Here is a 27,043-nt window from a genome sequence, read left to right as displayed (position 1 = left end):
TGTAACTGTATGTTTCAGAACCAATTACTCAGCTTCCTACAGGGGAAATGTTCAGTTCTTTTTATTACACACACAATCATTTGCCACACTGCACTGCAGCTCTGCAACAAGGACGGCACGGAGCTTAGTCTAGCAGGACCAGGCATCTGATAAACAGACTGGGATCATATTTCAGGGGACTCTGTCATTTAATTCTTTAATTGCCCTCAGCGTTTTTACAATGCAGCTCATTAATCACTTTCTTACATCACTAAACCCAAATGTACTTCAAAAGCATTTTTCCCTGCATTGAAGGATGAGGAACAGTGAAATGAAAAAAAAAGAAATATATATCTAAAACTAAAAATAAAATCCTAATGGGATTACCAAGTGGGCTCCGTGTAACAATATAGTTTATTGGGTATTTTTCGGTCCCAGAACAACATCTTTTTGAAGCCAAAAAATAAAAATAAAAATAAAGTTACTTTCACAAAACATTTCTACATTATATAATTACCAAGCAAAATCATTTCAATTGTGCGTACTCAAATGTGATTCCTATACTGTACATTGACAGGAATGACATGAGCTGCCTCCAGACAATGGAAAACTTGTAGGGGTGCCTTTATTAATTGACGATCATTGTTTAAGTCCTTCTGGGAACACTGCTATGGTAGGTCACATACAAAAAGGTATCATGTACTGTACTCTGAATGTGGCATAAGAGGTCTAAAGCTTGCAAATGCACTGGAGGTCACCTAGACCATTTCCAGCAGTGCACTCACTGTATGAGTCTTGACTGTGTTGTTTTGTTTTGTGTGCTTTTTTCTTTAGTTTTTCAAGACTTCAGTATAACGGCATTTTTATTTTTGAAACCCACAGTCCTTATTAGGATAGCGCACTGAAACCTGTCCTTGAAGGTATAGAAAAACCGTTGTTGCCCCACTGGTTTGAACTGCAAAGCTGGCATTGTTCTTGGATTGGAACGGTATATATTGTTAGGATCTGGTGAATTGAGTAGGTGATGAAAGTTGAACATGAAAAAGCTATTTTTTTTGTTATTGTATTGCCATTCATGATTACAAACAGCCTCATATTTGAACCTTGACTTAAGTGAAGCATGTGTCTACCACAGCCCAAAGCTAGTTCTTATAAATGTGCCGTTTCTCAAGGCTATGCACACACTACCTAATGTATATACCATGTTTATAACAATGGATTTAGTTACGTCTATTTATATCAACCCACCAAAGAACTACTGCTTTTGAGGAGAATAAAAACTACAATTCTGAAATCCCATTTAGTGAGACTTACACTGTGTGCCCTTCCAGATCACATTAAGGTCCTTTAAGTCAGTTTCTGATCATTGTCTCATCTGTAATCTCAAACTTAATGTGATATATGCTAAATTCAACCCTCCAACCACCTTGAATTCATGTTTCTACTGAAACTCAAATTCTATTGAGTTACCTGTCAGACTTATTAGATTCTGCGTCATTTACAAGCGCTCTTGAGTTTGCTGATTGAATAATGCATTTGTCTAAGTCAGAAACGTGATGAAACAGTGTGTACTGATCATGAATGCCCATCAATCCCTCATCGTGCTCGAATGTGTCCCAGATTCTGTATTAAATAACAATTTTGATTTGTGTTTGTTAACATGACCTGTACATAAGGTTCTCTCACCCTTGTTTCTCTCAGACAGTGTTGAGGTGGCACTCAATTGGAGGTTTTGCATGAATAGCCATTTGATGCTTGATTAAACCTACAGTATAATAGTATATGCTTAATTACTAATACGAGAATATCACAGCTAAAATGATACCCTTCTTGATGGGTGACTAAGCACTGCGGTTTGGTAAAGAAGGAAATACATTGTTGACATGTATGATGTGGCATCCTGCAGAGTTCATTAGCTACGTAGAAAAGATAACATCTGATTACATTATTATCCCATATGAAACTATATTGTAAAATTACAATTTATGGTCCCTGAGCCAGAGCCACATATCAATGCTATCAGACAGTTCACATTGGCAAAGTACCATTGTAAACCAGCAGTACCATGGTACATTATCAGTACCAGTGTGTTACTGGTACCAGGACCACTGCATTATTTACAATCCTGGTATTATAGGGCAGAAGTGTGGAGTAGTGGTTAGGGCTCTGGACTCTTGACGAGAGGGTTGTGGGTTCAATCCCCAGTGGGGGACACTGCTGCTGTACCCTTGAGCAAGGTACTTTACCTAGATTGCTCCAGTAAAAACCCAACTGTATAAATGGGTAATTGTATGTAAAAAAAATAATAATAATAATGTGATATCTGTATAATGTGAAATAATGTATAATGTGATAATTGACCTGTAACAATTGTAGGTTGCCCTGGATAAGAGCGTCTGCTACGAAATAAATAATAATAATAAAATGATGGTATCCCAAGAACAATATTACAGCTGTTATTTGCTGTCAAATCTGGGAAACAATTTTCTAAAAATGTCATTTGATGCCACACAGTAGGGTCACCTTAATCATTTGATTAGGTTACAAGGGAAATTTCTACAGCACAAATGTATTCCTGTCCATTGAAATCCATGCTAATGAATTGGAGGAACTGATCTGATAAAGTTAATGATTTCGCACTGCCTTCCCACAGATCAGTAGTAACTACATTGTATTTTAAACTGAACTGAATACATAGTTGGATTAGGACCAGCTACATGGAACTGTTTAGGGTTTAATAAATTGTTGCTTGCCCATGATCTGCAGTATTTGTTTGCAATGATCCCTTTAAGTGGAGTTGGAGAGTGGGAGAGCTCAGGTAAGCCTTAGCTATGACGGTGTTTATGCATAACATGAGAGTAGTGTAAAACCAAAAAAATATGCGGGCCTGTGTAGTTCAAAGTTCAATGAATGTAACATTATTGGTGATGATTTTTATAGATATCAAAATTCATCTTGAAAAATATCCTTTCAGAAAGTGTTCCCTGAATTGCATTTGCATATCAAAAGGACCAGCACAATCCCCTGAAGCGGAAAAGTCTCTCAGTGTCTGGGGAAGCACCGTCTCACACAAAAACGTTATCTATATAGTCCCAAGTTAAAAAAAAAAAGTGCTTATCCTTTTTTGCTATAATTACAGAAACAGATCTTAATACTGACTTCATTCTCCTCCACATCATGTGTTTGAGGTTTCTTTTTTTCAGTTTCTCAGTCTGTTTTGAAAAACAAATATATATCTTTGTGCAATCACTTCAAACTGGTTGGCAGCAATAGATACAAATGCAAACTGTAATTAGAAATAGCATGAAAAAATAACAATCCTGCAATAGAATGTGCTGGCTTTTTTATATACTAAACGTTATAAACATTTCAGATTCCCATCAAGACATTTTGTTAAACACGTTGCTTTATGAGATTTTTTGTTGGGCTGGATCGACTATATTGAAGTAATATTTTGGGTTTGCCGATTTCATCTGTGACACATGATGGTGCCTCATTGAAATAACTGCCTGAGGTTTATAACATCACATCTTGATACTAAACTTAAACTGGTCCAATAAAAGGTATCAAAAAAGAAACCTGAAATACCTTCTTAAAAACAGACATGACAAAACACCTCAACAATTATGTAATTGATTTTGGGAATTTCTCAACTAGAATTTCTTGACCTTTAATAAAAAAAATAAACAGTAGTGCCTTATAGATTGGATGGTATTTGAATTGTCATCAAATATAACAATATAGGACACAAGTAATCAGTCTCCTGCATTGCATTGGCTATTTCAATACAGGTATATACTGTTTGGAAGGTGTCATTCACATGTCGTTATAAAATGATGATGAGAAATGTGACAATGTGGATAATGTAGCATTTGTAATATGGATCAGTAGCCATTTGAGATACAGGATATGTTAGCTTTTCATTTTGTCTCTTCCATCGTGGCCTCTTTTTAATTATTGTGTACCCTATTGTTTTTTGAATCTTTGATTTCCAGAACTGATGCCTCCTGCTAGTATGCAGGACAGTTAATATGTGCATCCGCTTCATTTCCTTTATTTAAAATACAGAATGACTTATTCAGCGTTATTTCAGTCTTTTTATTCATTTTACTCATTGCTCTGCAATTCAATATTAAATGCTTTAGTGTTTTAGCAGACTTTCATATATTCATCGTAGCTGTGCTGTCAGAGAGATTATGTGTGCAGTTGCCAGAAAATACCAGGATCCACAGGGACACAAATGCTCTAGCAGGTACCAGCGTGGAAAATGAGATTTAATTCACTTTGAACCCTGCCAGAACAGTAAACATGATCACTGAAAAAATAAGACCTTTTAATTTTAAAGAGTAAACATGCAACAGAATAAAGCTCAACACCGGTTTGATGTAAACAGTGTCAGACATGCCTGGGTTTTATGATGGGAAAATGTTTATTTTTGGAGGATTGCACCGATTCTGCCTTTCCTGTTTTGTCCATGAGAAAAAAAAGTAAATGGAAGACTTTAGGTTCAACGAAATTAGAACAATGAATGGAAACAGCCATCTACTACTAGGCCATAGACATGTTTTATTGGATTCATCGTTCAAACCAGAGCGTTGACTCGGCAGAATCCGGTACCTCTCACACATTAAAAACCTGCCTGCAGTACATGTCCACATACCTAATAATAGTTTACTTTCTAAAAGGAAATGGACATTCTCAGTGTTGTCACTGCGCAATGTTAAACTGTGCTTAAAACAAACAGACAAAGCAAGCATCTGACAGTGATGTTGATTGTTTTAGTACTGGGAATCCATTTCAAATACCGTGTTTTTCTTTTGACTATATCACTGCAATCAAGCACTCCCATTGAGACATTCTTCCTTTTTATTAAGCTTATATTGCTAATTTTAATGAGCTATGACTATATTATGCATCCTTTGAGTGTATCCTGAGAGACAGCTGTGTTAAGAACATTAGCATTATTAGCACTGGAACTGCCCAGTCATAGGTTATTTTAAATTAGCTTGAAAAGTCTTGTGCTTAAAATTAAAAAGCTTGATGCACATGTGGCTATTTCACAATTTCATAAACAGTCAGTGGAAATGCTGCTTTGGCATGAACACAAGGGATGTGTAATGCCACATTCATGACAAATACATATATTGTCCAGCTGTAAGATCAAAGGCCTTTGGGAACAGTTTTTTTTTTTACATTGATGCTACACCATCATTGCAGTAATTTCTCTGCAATAATGGGCACTTTACGAGTACCATTTAAACATTTTTAACGTGATTTGTGTATCTAATATTAAATATCACATATTTACTATAACAGCATGATTGTGCTGCATGTACAGAAATATGTGTGTGCTTTATTTATGAGCTTCTAAGTTAACAGTTTGTGTTCCTCGACATATTGTATGGAGATTCCCTAGTTACGCCACGTGTAGCTCCAGAATTGGATTAAGATTACGGATCAGTGGAGCGGCGCCTGATCCAGATCCGCTTCGTACAACACCTTCTTATGATCCGATCCCGTTTTTTCTTCTCGTTAGTACAACCGGTCCCTGGAGCAGCGGGTAGTCCAGTGTGTTATTTACTGGACGGTTCGGTTCTGTACACACTCAAAGATGAAACAAAAAAAACTCAACTCCAGGTAAGAATGTTTGGTGATTTAATTTCTTCTATATTAATATTGTTTTTCTGCTGACAGACCTGTGTGATGTTTAGCTACGATACATTTTGATAAAACAATGTTTTTCCTGCGCAATGGCAATGCCTTCTCCCTCGCCCAATGTAATGATTAATAGCTGTTAGTTTTTAGTACTTTTCATGAATTATATTTTTGTGCTATGGCCCCAATGCTATGGGCTAGAAGAATTGGAGGTAATTCTATCCATACATTCTCTGTTTGAGAAAAAAAAATCCATCCAAGTACTGTTTTTAATATTGATGTGTTGTAGAAAATGTGTAAACTGGGCAGATGAGTTTGCTTTATTTATATGGGTTTATTTATTTCACGTCACTTTAATTGCACACTGAAGCTCTGTGCAAAAATTGCCCTACTGAGAGCAGGCCACGTCCTGAATTCGATTAGAATAGAGCCCCATCCCAGTGAGGGGAAGTAGAATACTTAGTTGCACTGATACAGAGTATGGCCACGGGTCCCCTCTGACTCGTGTGGTTAGAACCTCCCTCAACCCGAGGTCGGGGAAGTAAGACTCACTACCCCCACCAGAAGAGACCTGATGCAAGGGAGGCAGTATAGAAGGAGGAGAAGGGGAGGAGGAGGGAAGAACTGGAACACTTAGACAACGAGGTGCTTGTGTTTTGGCTTTAAATAGGTGGGTTAGGTGATTAACGTATAGGGTGTTAATGTATCAATTGAATATGTTAATTGATTAATAGGGTATAGCTGAAGCCCTTGCTTCCATTCCCCGAACCTTGCCTGAAGGCTTACATTAACGTTCACCTTCATAACATATACAGGATATGCGGGGGGGGGGGGGGGGGTATTTATTTTTTTAGACGCAAATTAGATTTTTATTCTATTCCTAGTTATGCCCCTGCCAAGAGTCATTCCGTAATTATTAGTAATTATTCCCAGCAGGTCAGATGGAAATTAAATCAGAATCTGTGTGGTTGCTAAGGGAGCCTGTTACAGTTCACACGAAAGACCATCTCCAAGATACACCCGGGGCTTATATCACAGAGGGTGCAAGACAACATATAATAGAATAGATTCAGTAAACTATCTTCATCATACTGACCTGGGGTTTTACTGATGATGCCTTGACACAGTTCCAGCCTATTTGGAATTTGAACCAGCAGATATTTGGAATGTTTTACAGAGGGATTTGAAATTGACCAACCTGGTTTCTGGACCAACCTTTTTAGTCATAAACTGGATATGTGTTATTGTTAAATCTGCATTTAACAATAACACTTCATTTCAGGTCATTCCTTTTTTTCAGCTTTGTTTATTCAAGCGAGTAAAGACGCAATGCCGTTGCAATAAAAACATGCCATTGTTTACCCATCGATTTGGCATTTATTCAGAAAGCCTGCATTTCTGAGTTCTCTGCCATGGGTTCATTAAAACAGCTCTTTCTTATGATTCATGACAAAATGAACACCGCACACCGTGCAACCTTCGCTGCCAACTACAACTTCACAAAAAGATAGGAGAATGCTGTCAGCAGCTGAATAAAGAGGTACAGTAACATGGCTGAACACTGCAGAAACAGAAACACTCGACTGCTTCTGTTATTAATAAGAACCCCCTTGCCAAAGTTAAGACTCGGTCATCTCATGATTCATTAAAGCTGCAGCAGTGAGATGTTAATTATAAATTTGTTTACTTGAATAGGCTTTCTTTAATTACGTTAACCACAGTAAAACACCAGCCCACATGCCAAGTCACCCGTATGCCTTCACAGTTGTTATTGTTTTTCTTTAATGTCTACAGCTATGGCTGTAAAAGTTTTGCATCACCCTATAGATTTAACTAATGTTGCATCATAAAGTCGAATGAAACCTGCTGAATAATGTTGCGTTAACACACTGAATTACATACCGCTTTGTAGTTTTTTTCCATATACCGACAAAAATGTAAAAATGTGTAATTTCGAAATCTTACATGAAATACTACTATTGTGATATCACTTTGTAGTTTTGATTACATGGTGTTAAATAAAATATCTAAATTATGTTCATATAAGGTTTTATTTATTTATTTATTTATTTATTTATGTATTTTTTTTTTTTAATTATGTCTCAATCCTAAAATTCTAGGTGATGCAAAACTTTTGGCCATAGCTGTGTACTGAGACTTATTTCATGGGTTGAAAATTGGATTCCTTTTCAGCAAATTGGTTCAATCAGGCCATTTTATAAGTATAAACCATTTGTAATCACAGTTTTGCATTGCATAAATCAATTGTGCTTATTGGCTGTTGTTAGCAACATTACAGAGTCGATTATCTGGAAGTCTAATAATCAGTGTCATTTAACCAGACCACTACTTGGTCCTAATAAAACTATGCATATTTTCAGTTTATCATATTGAATACCATGCCTTGTCATTGCAGAACAGATGAAGGGCTCAATGTGCTCAGCTTTATTTTCTAACTGTTCCAACGACTTCCATGATTTCCAGTAATTTGAGATACTACGATATGACAGAGCAGTGATTGGAAATTGATCTATGTGCTGATATAAAAACATGTATTATTGCAGGGTGCCGAGCTGTCCTCTGGGGCTGAGGGAACCTTACTACCAGAGCTTTAATCCAGAGATGAATTGTCTATTTTGGAAGCTGTATCTGGAGAGGAAAAGGTAGCAAATGGGGTGTAAAATTACTCATAAGGCCTAATGGTAGAAAAGGTTCATTTGCATTCTCATTTATCTGAAAAGCACACAGAGTACCGAAAGGGAACTGGCAGAATTATTTCAAACTGAAGAAATGATTGAATGTAGTTTTCTAACGGCTGCCGTAATTGCAATTAGTATTGTTGCTATAAGTATATAAATACATTTATTAAAACACTGGCCACATCCCCAAGCAAGCATATCTGATTTACAACATCAGATAAAAAATATAATACAAATTAATATAAAGATATGTCTATGTTAATCTTAAACATCAGACTTTTAAAGCTGATTTGTAATCGGGCTGTTGCTATGTGCAAATTAACTACTTATGTGAAGATAAAGTATATTTAAATGATATGTTAATTAACTGTGGCACAAAGGAGAGGTGGAGCCCTCATCTATCAACTGTAGAAAAAAAAAGTAACTTCACTTTAGAACACAGCAAGCAAGCAAAAAAAAAACAAAAAAACATGAAGACATTATTTATTTTTTTAAAAGTCTCACCAAACCTTTAATTTACAATTTAGATGGATGCTTAGTAGAGTATAATACCTTCATTTATACCTCGAGCAAAGTATTTAAGGTGATGTCCAAAGCAACCAATAGTACATAACAGTATGCAAAGGATATTCTTTCACATGTATATATATATATATATATATATATATATATATATATATATATATATATATATATATATATATATACACACACACACAAACAGAAAACAAACAAACAAACAAAAAACAATCATACTTAAATAATAGACACACTATTTTTGATACATATACATTTCAGTTTATATTGACTGTGCTTTATTCCTTACACCAATGGAATGAATGGAATTATTATATATCTACAACCAAAGGGTCTCTTAGTATTTGAGTGTTGTGTCTGTGTCCAGTTTTTAACCTGTATTGGGGATCTGAAATGAAACATGTTATGCTAAAGAGTAGTATGTACAGAGTGTAATACTATGAACTGCAATTAAAAAAAAAAAAAAAAATGAAATAAAAAAAAATCTGAGAGTAAAAACACATTATATATATATATATATATATATATATATATATATATATATATATATATATATATATATTTTAAATAAGTGCAAAGGTGGCTCTAAAAGGGAAAATGACAATACATCAAGGTAAATAAAAATAATAAATAATATAATATTAATACCACAAACAACCTATTCCTATGTCATGTTTTGATTGTACTTAGCCACAGAATATCTCTTTGAACTGGAAAAAACACAGCATGTAACAGTAATAAAGGATAGGTTGCATGCCTAAAACTAGAGGGTAACATGAGAAGATGCATTTGCTAAGCAGATAAGCAATGGGTTGACATGGCAGTGCACATACTGTATTGTATTTATTTATTTTTTTACATGGATAATTATTAAGAGCTTCAGTCACAGGCAACAAGAAAACCCTTGACAAACGCTAGGGCGTGGTTTACTGTAGCTTATACACAACCCAGCCCATGTCGTCCATCAACCCTGAGTAAAAAGCAGTACGAATTTTATCTTCATAAAACCTTTAAATATATATTCTAGGAAATATGGAAATTTAAAGAGCATGTCACAAATTTAATTTCAGATCTTGTGTTTAATAAATCCACATTCTACTGTATAGCAAAATACATCTCCTTTTTTTCCCCCAAGTCCTGTATCTAGTGCTGCTATTTTTTGCTATATTAACATGATGGCATTACAAAAGGAATAAACATAAACTAGTGAAATCAGCTGGATGTTTGCAGAACAGACTGGAAGATTTTAAAGATAGATGTTTTCATGTACCTGCAGCTGTTTGCTCCAGTTTATACCTATAGCATATAGCTGTTGCAGAGCGGACCTCGCTCTAAAGCAAAGATGATGCATCTCAGCAGATTGTTATAAATATTAGGGGTATGCAGGAATATCAGCTACTAGGAGCTGGCTGAGCATTGATGGACCACATGGCTTCCTCTCGTTCATAAATGCCCTTGTGTTCTTATATGCACGATCTGCTGCAATACTAGCAATTGTCCATCAGGTGGCACTATGTGCTGTGCAAAAATCTTGAAGGAAATCAAAGTAAATTCAAGACATTTTAATTTCAATAAATACTACCTATTACATTCCATGCACATCCCTAACAAAACAAATCAATAAATAAAAAAATGCTGCTTTAAATTTAACTTGTGAAATAATAATAATAATAATAATAATAATAATAATAATAATAATAATAATAATAATAATAATAATAATAATTTTAAAAAATGAAGAACGATATGATGCATTTATTACATAATTACAAGGCTAAGCATTTGGTCAAGATTTTTAAAAAAGATACAAATCTAACAGTATTTCCAACTTGAATATATAAGTGACATAACTTTTAAATCTTGTTTTTATGGGAATCAGTGTAATATACTTTCTATACTGCTGATTTCCATTTTTTCCCCCTTCGCTTACAATGAGGCGCATTAGGAAACAACAAGATAGGACTGTCCTAGGGGGGCTTAATGATTTAAACAACAGAAGATGGTAATCCTGCCACCATAAAACCTGTAAACCTGCTGTATCACAGAACATTTTCTCATTGTATTCAGTGATGTCATTAAGGGGGCGTGTCAATATATCATCTCTGGGGGGAACACAAGCAGGATTCCAGTAATATAGAATTCAGTAGACCCCTCAGTGTTTCAGCTGTACATACCCGGTTCTGTTCACTTCAGAAGGGGGCAACCCAACAAACACCAGGTATAACTCACAAAAAGGCCAAGTCTTCAGTCAGGTAAAGTAGCAAAACAAAAAAATAAAGCAATATCATCATGTGTTTTTTTTTTTTTTAAGGTGGCAGTTGTTGTCCTAAGATACATCAGTTTGCCCTTTGTTTTTCTTTAAACAATCCCAACAGCCAGTACTAAATGTACCGCAAAACACTTATTTTCCACCAATAAAATTTGCTTTTTACAAAGTTATATATTTTCTTATAAATATTATTTTTTTAATCTGTGCTGTAGTGTCCTCTATTAATACAAATTTCAAAATATCTAGTGTCAAAATTCCCATACACAGTTAAATCCCTTTTTTATTTCCACTAGTTAAAGCGTTTTTTTTCTTTATATTATGTATTACACATATTTCATTAAGAGCCCACAGAAGACACAAATAAACGATTTAAGGTGATGTAGACTCCTACATAATAAAATAAACAAACAAAACAAAAACACACTCGAGTCCGTGTGTGCATAGATACAAAAAATAACTGTGTTTACCACAAATGTGCAATGGGTACCTTCAGGGCACTTGAGTGCTAGAACATGTTTGGATAGAGACAGGAGCTGATATCTATATTCGTTACCTCCATATGTTTATAACAGATTGTTGTGTGGATGTCGTTTTTTTTTGTTTTGTTTGTTTTTTTACGGATCTGTGTCCAACATCGATTCCTGTTGTTTTAACAAAAAAAAAAAATAACCTTATCCTTTTTTTTTTTGAGGTCAGAAAGCCTCAAACACTTTGTGGTGTACATTCATATTGAAAGTGAAAAACGAAAAAAAAAAAAAATGCAACCATAACAAAAAGTCAAATAATAATAATAATAATAATAATAATAATAATAATAATAATAATAATATATTACAAATTATTCCTATGTTTGCAGTCCCAGATCCTGGGGAGGTTTTATAATTTTTCCTTTGAGGGAATCCAGATGTAAGGTCCTGATTGCTCCTCTATGACTAATTTGCAGTGGTTATAAATGTCTTCTAAGGTGTCTCCTTGAACAAGAGCTGCAAGAAAACAACAACAACAACAACCATTTAAAGAATCAACACAACATGAACAAACGTTAAAACAAGGGAAACCAATTCAAGTTTACTCTTCGTATATTCAGAGACTGCCCCGTCTCCAAATGAGGGAAGAGTTTTATGATGCACCATTAACAGGTAAACCAAAGCTGCCTGGACAAGTTATGATTGGTTGGTAGTAAAGATTACTACTTTTTAACAGTGTTTGTTTTAAATGTGTTTGTTGTACAAGAAAGCCAAATCTAATAAAAACACTCAACTTCAAATACATAAATGATACCATCCTCTGTCCATTATTTCCACAAGCATATGCTAAATCTATCTATCTCTCTATCTATCTGGAATCAATAATGCACTGTATACAGATCACTAACGAACCAATCCACAACAGGATAACCCAGGCTCCCCCTCCACCCTCCTCCATATACAGGCTGTGTAGCAGATAGACAGTTACATGCCAATTAATGAAAAGTACTGCCACAGATGAAATTCATAGATTTAGAGTGAAATCGGTGCATAATAAGCAATATAAGTGTTAGGGGGGGAGCTGATGAAAATATCCCATTACATCCCAAACATGTACAGTACTGTCATGCTATGCAAACATTTGCGATTCTAATGAGATGTCTTTATAAATCAGCCTATACGTTGCAGGCACTTTACACTGACTCCTGCACAGTTGAAAACCACTATGGTAAACTATTTCCATCTGTGGTAAACTAATTCATATGCATGTAAAAATAATTTACCTGTGAAGAACTCGCCAAACTCTTGTTCTAGCTTGATGGCTCTGTCATATGTCTTCTTTGCCTGCTCCTCCGTCAGTCTTTTATTCATTTCCCTTAGAGATGGAATTGGTTCATATTATTTTCCTATCTTGACAGCATACAGTACAAACAAACCTACTGGTCACCTTAACATAAGCTAACGTCAGTGAGAAAGACAGATTCAATGGAAAGGATACTTTCCAGCATCTTCAATTTAGCCACTTGTTGAATGCAAACACATACTTTGGCATTCTCAGTATGTTGGAAGGTTGCAGATAAAGTTAATCTGCACAGAATTAGCATCTGGTTTGCAACAGCGAATTAGATGCAAGTGCTTGGCAGATCTGTTTAGACTATGCCTGCAAAAACACATACATTTTTTTTTCTGTATGTTGCCATAGACTTAAATGGAATGTGTCTTGATTAAATTCACTTTGGCGCGTGCCTCATCATTCTAGCATTTAACATACTGTATCATAAAAACATTTACAAGCCATGCAATACATACACAGGATACACAGTGAAAAACAATAGCATTATATTCTTAGAAAGGCATTCCAGGCACATATTGTACTTTAAATAACCTGCGTTAGATTGTTAAATAGGTACATTTAATATTTGTAATCAAGATGCTCTTAAAAAAACTGTCACTATGAATGGAAATATATGAGATACTTACATTAAAGACTCAACAGATCTGGGCTTAATAAAGATGGCAATTGGGTAAAGCTGTGCAACTTGTAATCTTTTAATAGCATTTCCTGATACGTCAAGTATACAGTGCTTGCCCTGTTGGGACGGCAGTAACACAACCTGTCATTGTTTATGATCTGATGCAGCATTTACATTCTAATATTACAGATCATTTCTATTAATATACATTAAATCCACAAATGAAGCTGCTGTACAACACTGGAAGTGATAAGATACCAGGAAGCAGCAGGTTTAATTATATATTACTGTCTTTGAAAAAAAAAAAACAACTCAAGATCTTCCACAGAAGACAAGGGGGGAGGGGGAGTGCTATAAGAGAAAATGGATTAAAACCTTTGTTCAGTCGAGAAAACCCATGCAATAGAAAGAACAATATTTATTAAAGCTTAGACATGACAACACTACGTTGGACATATTCCCATTACATCTTTGGCATCGTCCTTCGAGGTAACCCTGCACATAGTTTAGTTTGCTGAGAGTGGAGAGGCTGACTGTAGGGAAACCATGGGGAGGAGGACAGGATAGCTGCCCTCCCTTTAAACGAAGCTGAAAAACAGGTGGAGGCGGGGGAGGAGGAGGCAAACTCTGATGCACAACAGGGACGAATGGATTGAGGTAAGATATAAAGCCCTTTGTAGCTTAAAAGTGAGTTCCCTGCCTGAACCACCGCTTTGCTGAATTTATCAATCATTCCTGAATTGATCTTAAAGATCACACCCACGGGAGGGCGTCTTCAGATGCACAAGTGTCATTTCTAAGTCCTCCTTACCCGTTCTGCAACGTATTTCACAGACTGGACGCTGGTTCCGTAGAGATTGTCATTATACTGCCCAGCTTCAATAAACTTGTGCTCTTGGATGTCTTTTTCCATTTGTTCTCTTGAGATGACAAAGTGGTAGTCCCTTCCGTCCACTTCGTAGTCACGCTTTGGTCTTGTGGTGTCTTCATGAAAGAAATACAAGCAAAGGAAAAGGATGATTAAAAAAAAATTACTCTACTGATGAATAATAATGCAGGGCTAAGATAAACTAAAGACAAACTAATTAAAGCTAGCATACTTGGATAACACAACTAAACATTAGGCAACCCAGGTGTTCAGTACATAACTCTTGTTATGACAAAGGGGCAAGAAAATATCTTTCTTGTATCCATAACAATATATATTTAATTATACCTGTTTCAACACTACTGAGAACTGTCCTACACTAATGAGAGGTGTAATACAGTAATTTGGTCTTGTGTTGTCTACAAATATGCAATACCAGTATATATAATTTATAAAAACAAGCCGTATACAATACTGTTGATGTTAAGTCTACGCAAGGAGCTTCTGCGAAAGTAGCAGTAGTTCAGAGTCTTCTGATAGATGATAAGAAATCGCTTGTTTGGAGGTGATTTTGCTGGTCGGGCTGAGTGAAGAGATTTACTGAAATGGGAAATTGAATTCCTGGGCCTGTTTTCCGGTTTGCTGGTTGTGATGGTGCTCTGGAGATGTGCCCTTGGATGCAGGAGCAGCCTCTTCATGCAAGAAAGCAGGGAGCCAGGAAAGGCTACGCTGATACAGACATTCAGTCTGGAGCCAGTTTTAAAAGTCAGCCTCTTTGCTAACAGACCTTACATTGATTTGTGCAATACAAGGTTATTCAACACTGTGACTGCCCCCAAAACAACTTGACTAATGCCTTGCCATAAAACCAATACACAATATATGACTGCAACTGTGACCACAGTTACAAGATCCCTTGAAGCCAAAGTGTCAAACAGTCGGAGGGGTACAGTAATTAGTCAGTATGACATTTATTATTTATTCAATACAGCTTGTGCAAAGAACATAATACATAAGTAATACATACGTTAAGAGAAGGTTGCAGGTGCAGACCATTAATACACATTATAGTCATTCATTGCAAAACAACACATCTGTAATACTTACTGGTAATTTAATTGCATCGCTACAGATGCTCCACTCTTTTGCATAAGCTTTCTTTAGATCAGGGCTTCTCAAACTCGGTCCTGGAGACCCCCTGTGTCTGCTGGTTTTCATTCCAGCTGAGCTCTCAATTACTTAACTAGACCCTTAATTGAACTAATAATTTGCTTAATTACACATTTGTACTTGTTTTCAGCTCTTAAACAGTTGCAGATTTCGAGTTAGCTATAACATTTTAGAAGTAACTTGAACTCTCCAACTGTTTAAGAGCTGGGGACAATTTAAAAGGTCTAATTACGCAAATTATTAGTTCAGTTAAGGGTTTAGTTAAGTGATTGAGAGCTCAGCTGGAATGGAAACCAGAAGACACAGGGGGTCCCCAGGACTGGGTTTGAGAACCCCTGCTTTAGATCATTTTATTATCTAAATACACAGTAAATAAATATGATCTATCAAACCTTTTACAGGGACAGAATACCATGTTATTAGCATTTTAATATAAAGTGGAATAATCTAGCTTCTAGCATATCTAAAAAGTGTATCCTGTAGAGTAATTTGATTTTTTTTTAATTTGCCAAGTGAAATCGTACTATATTCTGTACCAATGAGTTATTTGCTTACTTACCAAAACGCCCTGAAAAGTTAGCTGCATTGTTAGGTTTTCAAAATAAATGAAAAGATACATAAAGGAATTAAGATTGAAAATCATACAGAATAGCCTATAATGAGGAAACTTGGCTAACGCAGGAAAGTTTCACTGGAGTTTAAAAAAAACTAATAATAATACAAATATTTAATGTAAGGAACAAAAACATCATATTTAATATGAGGGTAGATACATAAAATAGAAACATAGTATACTGAATTGAATGTATTGTTAAATAAACTGACCACAGATAGTTAAAGAGCATGTCTGTTTATCTTAAGTACAGTAATACATATCCTCACCACCTACACAATGATGAACTCACTTGAATAAATATCCAACAAGAAAATGCAGAATTTCAAAATTGCAGAGAATTTGGAAAATGTCATTTATTTTTGCAGCGGAGTGAAATGACGCACTTATGCTTAAGCACAATATCATAGTGGTATTGAGGAGTGTTTAGTTTTGCTGAAGGACTCAATAGCACAGGGGTCATTATGATTACAGGGATGTTCACAATTAGAGATTGTATATCTCCAATATATACAATCGCTATTACTCACAATGATGAAACATAATCACAATATACTGTACCTGCATACAGTACTCCAGCTCACTGACAAATTAGCTTCGTTTTCTATTCCGGAACTGTATGTTTTAAATTAATCAATCTTTAATGTCAAAAAAGCAGATCATTTACTGCCTAAGAGCATAGAGTCTTCAGATTTAGATTTACTGGGTATCGTGGTAAGCTGAGGGAGGTATAGCTTTGGAGAGGCAATAGCTAACAGGGCTTTAAATTGATTTGCAATTAATGTTATTGAACTAAAATAAATGATGGTTTGCAATTATATAAAACACAGCTTCTTATATGTTCCCATGTGTTGCTACAACTGTTTACGTAAGGTGTGTATATTGTTTTAAATTTTTAAAAACTTTTAAGTGGTCAAAATGTAAAAAAAAAAAAAAAAAAACACACACCTTACGTAAACAGTTGTAGCAACACATGGGAACATGTAACATAATAAAATAAAAAGGTCCTTATGTACCCTTTAAGATATCATATTGGGTCCAAAGTTCTATGCTTCTGTGGTTTAACTTGATAAGACTGCAGCATCACAGACACATAAGGAAATGGTTAATAGCAGTCAGTGATGGAGCCAGCACTGCTATTGGATTGATTTACTTACGTGGGACACACGATCCAAACTTGTCAGGGAATTCAGATATCAGATCATCATTGATCCTGTCTTTCATTGGTCCCAAGATGATAACAGGTCTGGTGTAGTTAACTATTTAAAAAAAAAAAGATAATAATTATATTACAGATATGACAACAGTACATAAAAAAATATAAAAATGCATGCATGAATGAGTAAAGTTCTAGTGACATTTTAAGCTGGTATAAGTAAATTAGTAACATTGCTTATTCCATCACATTTAAAGTAGAAAATGTTAGGTTATTATCATAACCCTGGTTACCTGAAATAGAAATGTAACCATTACCGAATGGGTATTCACCTCCTAAAGACCCGGATCCTGACTATTGTATGCCACAGCTGTTCTCTGAGCCTGTGACACAGTCGTGGCCCTGCCCCCGAGGGATAAAAAGGACTGCGCTCACAGATCTCAGCATCATTTTTCCTTCAAGCCTGCTGCAATCATGGACACAGTGACCATGAAGGTTAATGGTTACATTCCTATTTCAGGGAACCATGGTTATGATAATAACCTAACGTTCCCCTTCAAGTACGAAATGTAACCATTACCGAATGGGTGAGTGTACCAAAGCCGTCGCAAGGGCAAGATTGCGGAACAACCTGAATGCTACAAAGCTAAGCCAACGGCTGCCTTGTGCGTTACCATTCAGAACCCCAGTAGCAAGTAGCTAGGGTGAAAAAACTGAGGGAGAGCTTCACCACTATGCCTGTGTTGTAAGGGTCAACTGGGAAGCCACCCTTAACACTCTAGTCCAAAACCAGGATTTTGAGGATCCACAACATTCAGTCTGTAGAATGCAGTGAAGGTATGGGGAGTAGCCCACACTGCTGCATTGCATATGTCCTTGACAGATGCACCCTAGAATAAAGCCCATGAAGGCCCCTGGTGGAATGGGCAGTGAGCTTTTCTGGAGGGGCAAGTTGGCCAGTTCATAGGCAGCCCTGACCGTGTCTGTTATCCACTTGGATAGCCGCTGCTTAGACAGGGCTTGACCATGGGACCTGGCCCCATAGCAGACAAAAAATAGTTCGGACTGCCTCCAACTTTTCGTCCTGTTAACGTAGTATGCCAGGGCCCGAACTTGGCAGAACATATGGAGCTGTTGCTCCCTGTCAGACAGAAAGAAGGTTGATGGAAAGCCTCCAGTTCCACAGACTGGTTGACATGGAACGCCGAGAAGGCAAGAAGGCAGTGTTGGTACAGAGCGTGACCTTTGTCCTGGCCTCTGTAAAAATTAAGCAGGCTTTTGCAATTGAGAATGCCTGCATCTCACCCGCTATGCAGAGGTGATAACAAGCAAGAATGATGCTTTAAATGATAAACATTTCAGATCAGCTGAATGCAGGGGTTCAAATGGAGTGTTCATGAGTGCATTAAGCACCTCGTTCAGCCTCCAATGAGGCACAATGTCCTTCATAGGTGGACGAAGCCGCCGATCCCCTTTTAAAATTTGCCCTGCCAGGAAGTGAGCTCCTGGGGAGACCGAGTCAATCTTGACATGGCAAGCTGAAATAGCTGCTAGATAGGTCCTGCAAAAATTGCAGTATTAGTGCCATGGGACAAGTTGTGGGGTCAATTCCTGGGATGCAAAGAGGACTATCTCTGCTCTACCAAACTTCTCCCAGATGAGGCTTACCACCTCGGGGTGAAGCCACCACACCGAGTTGCTGGGGACTCTCCCTGAAAGAAGGTCCGCCACCCAGTTCGTCACCCCGGGTAGATGAACTGCCCGCAGTGAGAGGAGGTTCTCATGTGCCCATAGCAAAAGCTTGTGAGCCGCATGATAGAGACTGGTGGATGATGTAGGCCACCACTGTTGTGTTGTCTGTGCGTATCAGGCCCAAAAGTTTCTGGTATGTCACTACCGTTAGTGCTCTGTTGAGCTAAAAGAGTACCAAACATTATACAGTACTGTTGTCCAATATTCTGTGCCAGGGTTTAGGCTCAAGCCAATAACTTTATACTCTGTGTATACAAGGTGTTACCTAGCGTGGATTTTGTCCAAAACTGGATATACTGGATTTTTATGATTGTAGGAATGTACATACTGTAGGATGTTGTGCAAGCCTTTCTAGCAATTTCATATTTTCATAGCACACAAAACTCTTCTGAATACATGGACAAAAGAGGTGCACTTACTTTCTTGCCGGGTGACAGGTTCATAGGAGAGAATCAAGTCCTCTGGAGTCCCTGGTGGTACAAAAGAGGAAATGCTGGGTGTCACTGGGTACGGGTTGATGATAACTTAGTCCAGCTAAACCTTCAGTATAAAGCTGCTGCATCGCTGTGCTTGGAGGCTGCTGCATCGCTGTGCTTGGAGGCTGCTGCATCACTGTGCTAGAAGACCTCTTTACTGTGCACTGTATACATGAGTCCAATTAAACACTGCAATACTACAGCTGTACACTGTCTGGACACAGCATTTTGTTCAGAAGTACAGCTACTCTGTGATCAGAAGTAAACTACAGTGTACCTGTTCCTTCCATGGTTTGGTAATGTCACTGGCACAAAAAAGATTAATTACAAATGTGCAATTCAAACGCAGCCAGCTGAAAACACAGATAGACAAGTACACAGATAAAAAGCCTGAAAGTGATCCGATGAAACCAGCACATTGTTATTGCATTTTATTTTCACATTACCAACTGTTAAGCTCATTCATTTTAGTTTACAAGCTTAGAAATCATACGAAGGGGAAACAGTTCAGCTGTGATTTTTTTTTTCTTCTCTGCACTGCACATTCATTATTTTACTTCTTCATTACTTGATTTTATTGTTCATAAAAACCCCACAGTAATGTGTGTAGCAGTATAGTAGAGTACAACAGAGAGGTCAAAAGACAGATCAGAGTTCCCCAGTTGTTTGTTGAAATTAAAAGACACCTCCTGGTAAAACACCAGAGGGGGACCACTGCAGATCACAGGCTGTCTTCCCATCAAGAGCAATCAGATGCCCTGCAAAGCCACAGCACTGCAGACATCATCATATGCAAGCTGTCCATCGATCTGCATGTGATATATGGCTTCAGAGAACTTAATGGACAGAGTATATATCATTTTGCCCATAACAGTCAATCAGATTTAGTTTTGAACTCCCAACTCCCCCTGCAGTTTCCCTCAGTTGCTTTTCAATGGATGGATCCCGTTTAACAATGCCGGAGGTCAATGTGCTCCTATGAGGTTTGTGCTTGTGGAGTCTTGCTGCTACCTGTGGACAGGTTGCTTATATTCAACTGATCTTAAGAGTGGTGGATATACATACTACCTCTGTTTAGGTAATTAAATAAAAAGGTTAAATAAATAAAAGCAAATAAAGGTTATACAAATCAAACACCTAGTAGAACACACGAGTCTCTTGGTGGGTTTCTCTGTATAAATAATATTGTGTACATTCAACACCGTTTAGATCAATTGAATGATACTCTTTTTCTCATAACCCTGTTGACACTGTGTATGTTTTAAAAAATGGGCCTTCTCTTTGACAATAAAGTGTCTCCTGTATTTTAGTAGGGCTGTGAATGGTTTCTTTTATTTTTTACAGAAATAGCTTTGAACTAGTTTGAAAATATCCAAGGGTAAAATAAAAGAATGTAATGTATACAGTACCAGCAGCCCACGAAAACACATGAATTGGCCATCTAAGATGTTACGATTTTTACAGATACTATATTCTGACAAAGTGTGACGTCAAGGATGCCAGCCTTGTCAACTGGAAAGGGAGGTTTTTAAGTTAATTTTCTGACAATGTGAAGTCTTTTCAAACATCTTGAATGTCTATAGCGGAATGTTAATACAGAGAGAGTAATACAAAGCAATACACAGTAGCCCTGTGAAGAGCTACTGCAGGTGTTACCTGATACACAGAAAGTTAACAATATTGAAATGTTATGGTATGGGGTGGCATTTGCACTGAAGGGCATATATTCTACCGTAGTGTGTGTGTGTGTATATAGATAGATAGATAGATAGATAGATAGATAGATAGATAGATAGATAGATAGATATACAGCACAAGGTGGGAAAGATGTATGGTTAAAAAAGGGTAAGACAGAAATTAAAATGGATTTAGGATTGGACGGATACACATAAAATATGAACATCTAGAGGAGAATCTTTCTATGTTGCAATTTGAAGAAGGTAGTACCCTTTACTTACTGCATACCCATTCTGTCAGTCCCTTGATTCCAGCTGTGTAATAAGCAAAGAATTGACGTCAAATCACACAATTGCTAGCTGAAGATAATTACACCCTCTTTTTCTATAGCACGGTCCTATTTAAAAATAAAAATGGATATGGCATAACAAAGGTTTTAAACCCTTTTCTGGTGAATTCACAAATCATGCTAGGCTGCAAATTCCATGTGCATTAAACAAGGACTGATAACCACTGTTTTGGATGACTGAAAATAGAAAAACAATGTGTCTTAATCCATCAGTTGTTAAATGCCATCTGTAGTGGTGAACGCCTAATTACAGAAGCTGGTGTCATATAAAGTGATGGGCATTTTGTTTTCCTTACATAAGGATCATAAGGATCTACTGGTACAGTTATTGCATTTTAGGGGTTTATATAAAACTTGAATGGGGTCTTATAGAAATCGTTGCCCTTACACTAGACTATAGTACCAACTGTATTTTATTAGGTCCTTTTAAAAGAGGTATACAAGATGTATATAGCACAAGGCTGGCATCCTTGGTGATTACAGGTGTCCTAATATGTCTGAACAAAAAAGTATAGTATACTGATATAGTTTAGACACATGCAGTAGATTTCTACAAACACTCTGTGCTCATGTGGGACTGCCTTTTCTCCGATCTGAAGTTTATCTTGATAAAGTGTGGATATTCAATACAGACTGCTTTTCTGCGGCTTGCTGTCAATGGTTTGTTGTCTCGTCGCAAGACCAGTGAGACTCTGGATGGACAGCTCTGAGGCAATCATGTCTGAAATCCACGGTTACCTGGCAACGTATCTGAAGGCATAATAGGTAGACATCCTGTACTGTATTCTAAAAGCTGTGTACCTTGAACGCCAAATAGAAAATGGAACAAACTGCAGCAACTGTGTACTACATTAAACTTAAACATTACGTTAAACTGAAATTGTGCTGCATTACTTATAATGCAAGATCAAAATTAAGATATAAATTCTGATCTAACTGGTTGTTATGTATTAACAAAGCATTCAAAATAAACTCCTGTTCAGTTTTGAAGATACAAGCACTTTGCAAAGCTTAAGAATAGCACTGGATTACTTTGGCGTCTGTAAAAGGACATCTTTATCATCGCTAGTCAGACTTCCCGGTGAGTGTAACGTAAAGGTCAAAGATGATTTTGCATATTTGTCAAAAAACAAACAAAATAAAAAACCAGAAGAGATCAACTTTAGACTGCAAAAGAAAATAATGGGCTTTGCGATGTATATATGAATTACTAAGTGTTTCCTTTAAGCTTTGCCCCCTTTTTCACACTACAAAATAAGGATGCTCCAACAAACACTAAAATGGTGATTAAAATGTCACTGTTTTCTGACTTCCTGAAATTCAACTCGACGATGTAAACAAATATGACGGGCAGGATATAAACTGGATTATGCAGCAGCCAGCAAACCAGACAGACAGAGAAAAACTCTGCTAACTATACGGTATGAGCTTCAAAAACATTGCCTGTTATTTATTGATGTTATTTATTTATTTACTTATGCTGTATTATTATTATTATTATTATTATTATTATTATTTATTTCTTAGCAGACGCCCTTATCCAGGGCGACTTACAATTGTTACAAGACTGCTTGTGACAGAGTAGCCGTCTGCCCTGTGGGTGCGTGCATTTGCTGCTGAGTGACAGGTAGGAGATCGAGACGGAGGTTGAAGTTGATATGCCCTACAGGTGAACAGGATTTATTTACATATCAACAAACTGAACAGCACACGTGACACTACCAGCAATGGCAGCGCACGGAGCACATACAACACAGTGCACGAAAACTTTGGTAGGATCTACAATCTCTGAATTAAAGGTGCAATCCCTGTCGGTAACAATAGTCTTCCCTCGGGTCAGTAATTTTCTACTATAGCCCTCCTCTCCAGTCCATATTTATATATATATATATAAAAGAGGGTGCAAAGCACAAAAGCAAACCCTTAGTAGTTCTGTTCCATGACAGGACAAACAATCATTCAAAAAGTATTTTAAGTTACAGTAATCCTTGGCTTTAAAGGCAGACATTTAAGAAAGAAGTGAATGAAGGTCAGAACTGAAGGGCAGTAACGGTCATCCACTTCATTAAGGGCTGACCATAGATTCTCCAATATGATTAATGACTTGTGTAAATATCATTTGAAGTGTATTTTGAAGCTAATAGTGTGCCTGGATGTGCTACAAGCATATTTCATTGTTAAAAGGCAATTACTTTTGAGTGCGGAAAACAATATTACAGACAGTCACTGGGGAATAAAAATGAGGACAGCAATATCTGTCAGATTATTCATGTGACAAATTAGAAAGCACAGGAACAAAGAAGAAAATTGTGTCGTGGTCCTCTCAGCCTCGACAACAGGAAAGCAGACATCGACACAAAACAAAAGAATACCATGCTACTTAAAAAGAAACACATTAATAAAGGCATCACTGAACCTTTCAGAAGGGCTCTGCTTGGAAACAAACAAGCAACTTGTAACCTGCTTGCCTAACGTGCGTGTTCAATGAAAACCAAAACAAAGCAGCCAAAAAGCAAGAAAAAAGAATTAAAATGAAACAAAAACAAAGAACCAAACAAAGAAACTTACTGTAGCTACTCTTACTATCGCTGTCGATAGAAGTAGCATATTCTGCAATAACAACACAGCAGATTATAGAACAAGCAGAAACAAAAGGCAGCGACAACTTCAAATAGCCGTTGTTTTAAAGCATGCTTGGCAGCAATCTCCAAAAAACTTAAAAGAAAAAAAAAGGGATTTTTACACATCGTCAAAATTGTTAGCACATCATTGAATCCTTGTCAAACAGTGTATCTAATGGTCATAGAAAATCATAAGTAATGGCCATCATATACAGAATATGGATGACTTGTGGTAACCTAGCTTCTTGGAGGGATGGCATTGCATCTCTCTGAAACTACTTTGCCATGGAAGCTGGACTGTGAAGGAGTAGCTTGCATGGAAGACTAAGATATAGAAAAGGGTAGTGAACAGAAACTATTGAATTGTAATTTAGGGTAAAATTATTAAAGAAAACTTTAGCTTTAGATTATTTTTTTTTTTTTAATGCCAACAAAGGCACAAAAAATGTACCAACCAGAAAGGTAGGCCTGTGGGTCATGTATTCAACTCCAGTCCACAGAATAATTACCTAATACATTTACAGGGCCTGACTAATTTGTTGTTGGGTGCCAGTTTTATTTTTTTAATGAACAGGTGTTTTTTCTCCTTTAAAACAATTAGACTGGTGTAAATGCTCAGAAACTATGTCCTGTGTTGCAGGTTGGCACCAGAAGAACTCATTTCACAAAGACATTCCAAAAAGTATTTTATCTTTCATGCTGAACCTTTGGGACTGAAGAAAGACAAGTCTTCTGAAAACACATAATATAAAGAAACACGCTACACAAGACGTGTGCTAATAATTTGTTCCACTGGTACAGGCGCATTCCAGAACTCAATGGTGACTCATCCTGAACGCAGGTACTGAAAAATGTTTTGGAACACGTCACTGTTGATTTTCTGTGTTGATCTGGTTGCCTCAACACAGTGCATAAGCAGTGCGTTTGTTGAGTCCCTGCTGCTCAACAATCAGGCTCAACATTGAACAGCAGAGTGGAGTTCTGGAATGTGTCCTTACAGTATACGAATGAAACAATGACTCTAACAAACAAAGTGGAAACTTCACTTAAACTGGTAGAGAATGCAAAGAGATTTATTGAGATAGTTTGCACCCAATGTGAACCGCAAACAATTATAAACCAAAAATATTTTTCTTTTAATTACGTTTCCTAACGTTCACTTTCGTCGAGAGATGGGACACAAAACTAAATTAAATTACCCCATTTGTGTCTTTTTGATTAGTTCAATAGATGCAACCACTTCTACCAGTTTTTTTTTTTTTAAAGGTCACACAATAAATGAACAAAAACAAAATGCTGCTGGAATAAGTATTGCTTTCTTTGTATAAGAAATAAAATTAAACGCCAAACAGAGTGGTGCATAATTTAAAGGTTGCTTTTAAAACTTAAAACATTTTGCTGCGAAACGTCTGCAATTACAGTCAACTGAAGTTTCCACTTTTAAAGGGAAATTATGTTCACTTTCCCTTTATGCGCTGGCACATGCTTTATATTCACATTTAAATAATTGCCTGAAGAGTAGTGCTGTGTACACTACAGATATTGAGAATATGTGTCTTCTTTTGTATCACATGAAACACTGACAGATACACCTCCTCAAAACATTTCTATACATTTTTTTTGTTTGTTTTGCTACTGTGTGTACTAGAGAACTACTGAAATACAAGTCATGGTCAAAAGGTCAAAATAGGGCATAAAACAAGTTCCCTACGTTGTTGTTTGCCTTTTCTATTATAAATAAAACAATACATGCAGAGAGGAAAGGGTAGGAAGCCAGTAAGAAAAGAAACACTGAAGCATTCGGGACTCAAGCATTCTATCTGTGCATGCTAACAGGTCCTTGAAGGTAATTTGTTAAAAAAAAGGAAAATAAATAATAATAAAAAAATAAAAGAGTGAGAAGTTACAGAAGTGCCCATTCCTGAGGACTTACTCAGAGTCTTTGTTCCATACCCGTCGTCACCTACTCCAGGGATGTCCTACACAGCGGTCCCCAAAGAGAGCAATGAGAGAGAAGAGGAATAACCGCAGAAGAGGAAGGAAGAAGTCAGTGGAGTTCACCTGGATACTACCATGACAGACGCTGCACACTGAGCAACCTGGGGCCCCGCTTCATTCAGCAGTGGAAAAAATAAACCCTGCTTCTGCTTGAGATTCATTTTGAGGTTGTGATATTTTGAGAGAGAGAACAAAAGTAATCTTTTAAATATTTAGAAATACAGTATGTTTAAAAGAAAAAGATCCAGATCAGAATTTATTTCTTACAGCACTAGAATGGGGCCCAGAGTGCATTCAGACATTGGTCACAGTAGTACTACAGTACCTCGCCTGCCTGTCTGGATGTAGGGATGCCAGGATGTACGTGTCAGTGCCACACCTGGTGGTATTTTTGTGTGTGTCTCTTGCCCAAGGTTTGTGTGTGTGTGCATGAAGGTGACACAACCCTTGAAAGTTTACTTACGTTCGGGGTCACTGGTTTCCTGTTCACTCTGCTCCTTGTTCTTGTAGAATGGGAATTTTCGTGAAAAGATGAAGTTCTTTTTACCCTTGTCATTGAATGACTGTGAAGAAGAGAAGGAATGGGGCAAACAGGGACGTCTAATTGTTGTCACACTCATGCTGACGAAACAACTAGCTGTAGAAGTGGAAGGAGCGGCAGTGTCATTTGTTCTGTCTCTTAAGTTGATTTTTAAGCTATATACCTTCAGGCAGCATGTGTGTTTACTGTACAGAAGCACTCTGCCACTGTCTTCTTACACGATATATGGGTGCTTTAAACTGT

General features: G+C 36.9%; 1 protein-coding gene across 33 annotated transcripts in view; it reads right to left on the bottom strand.

Annotated features, from left to right (window-relative positions):
* Positions 1-8,189: 8,189 nt before the first annotated feature.
* Positions 8,190-27,043, bottom strand: part of LOC117407165 (disks large homolog 2) — a 248,309-nt gene continuing 229,455 nt past the window's right edge. For 19 of the 33 annotated variants that reach the window (XM_034923345.2, XM_034923350.2, XM_059030929.1 and 16 more), the window contains 8 exons: positions 26,723-26,822; positions 21,573-21,605; positions 19,558-19,608; positions 17,388-17,489; positions 14,391-14,563; positions 13,587-13,696; positions 12,890-12,981; positions 8,190-12,122 (listed from right to left, as the gene is read on the bottom strand). In XM_034923345.2, the coding sequence (XP_034779236.2) occupies positions 12,016-12,122; positions 12,890-12,981; positions 13,587-13,696; positions 14,391-14,563; positions 17,388-17,489; positions 19,558-19,608; positions 21,573-21,605; positions 26,723-26,822 (768 nt within the window). In that variant the 3' untranslated portion in view covers positions 8,190-12,015. Of the gene's footprint in view, positions 12,123-12,889; positions 12,982-13,586; positions 13,697-14,390; positions 14,564-17,387; positions 17,490-19,557; positions 19,609-21,572; positions 21,606-24,208; positions 24,251-26,194; positions 26,241-26,722; positions 26,823-27,043 lie in introns of those variants that run through there. The other 14 variants (XM_034923354.2, XM_059030933.1, XM_034923362.2 and 11 more) reach the window with 8 other exon arrangements.

This window comes from Acipenser ruthenus, chromosome 9 (assembly GCF_902713425.1).
Source record: "Acipenser ruthenus chromosome 9, fAciRut3.2 maternal haplotype, whole genome shotgun sequence".
NCBI lineage: Eukaryota > Metazoa > Chordata > Actinopteri > Acipenseriformes > Acipenseridae > Acipenser > Acipenser ruthenus.
Note: the sequence above shows the minus strand (reverse complement) of the source record. Positions and strands in the feature narration are given on the sequence as shown.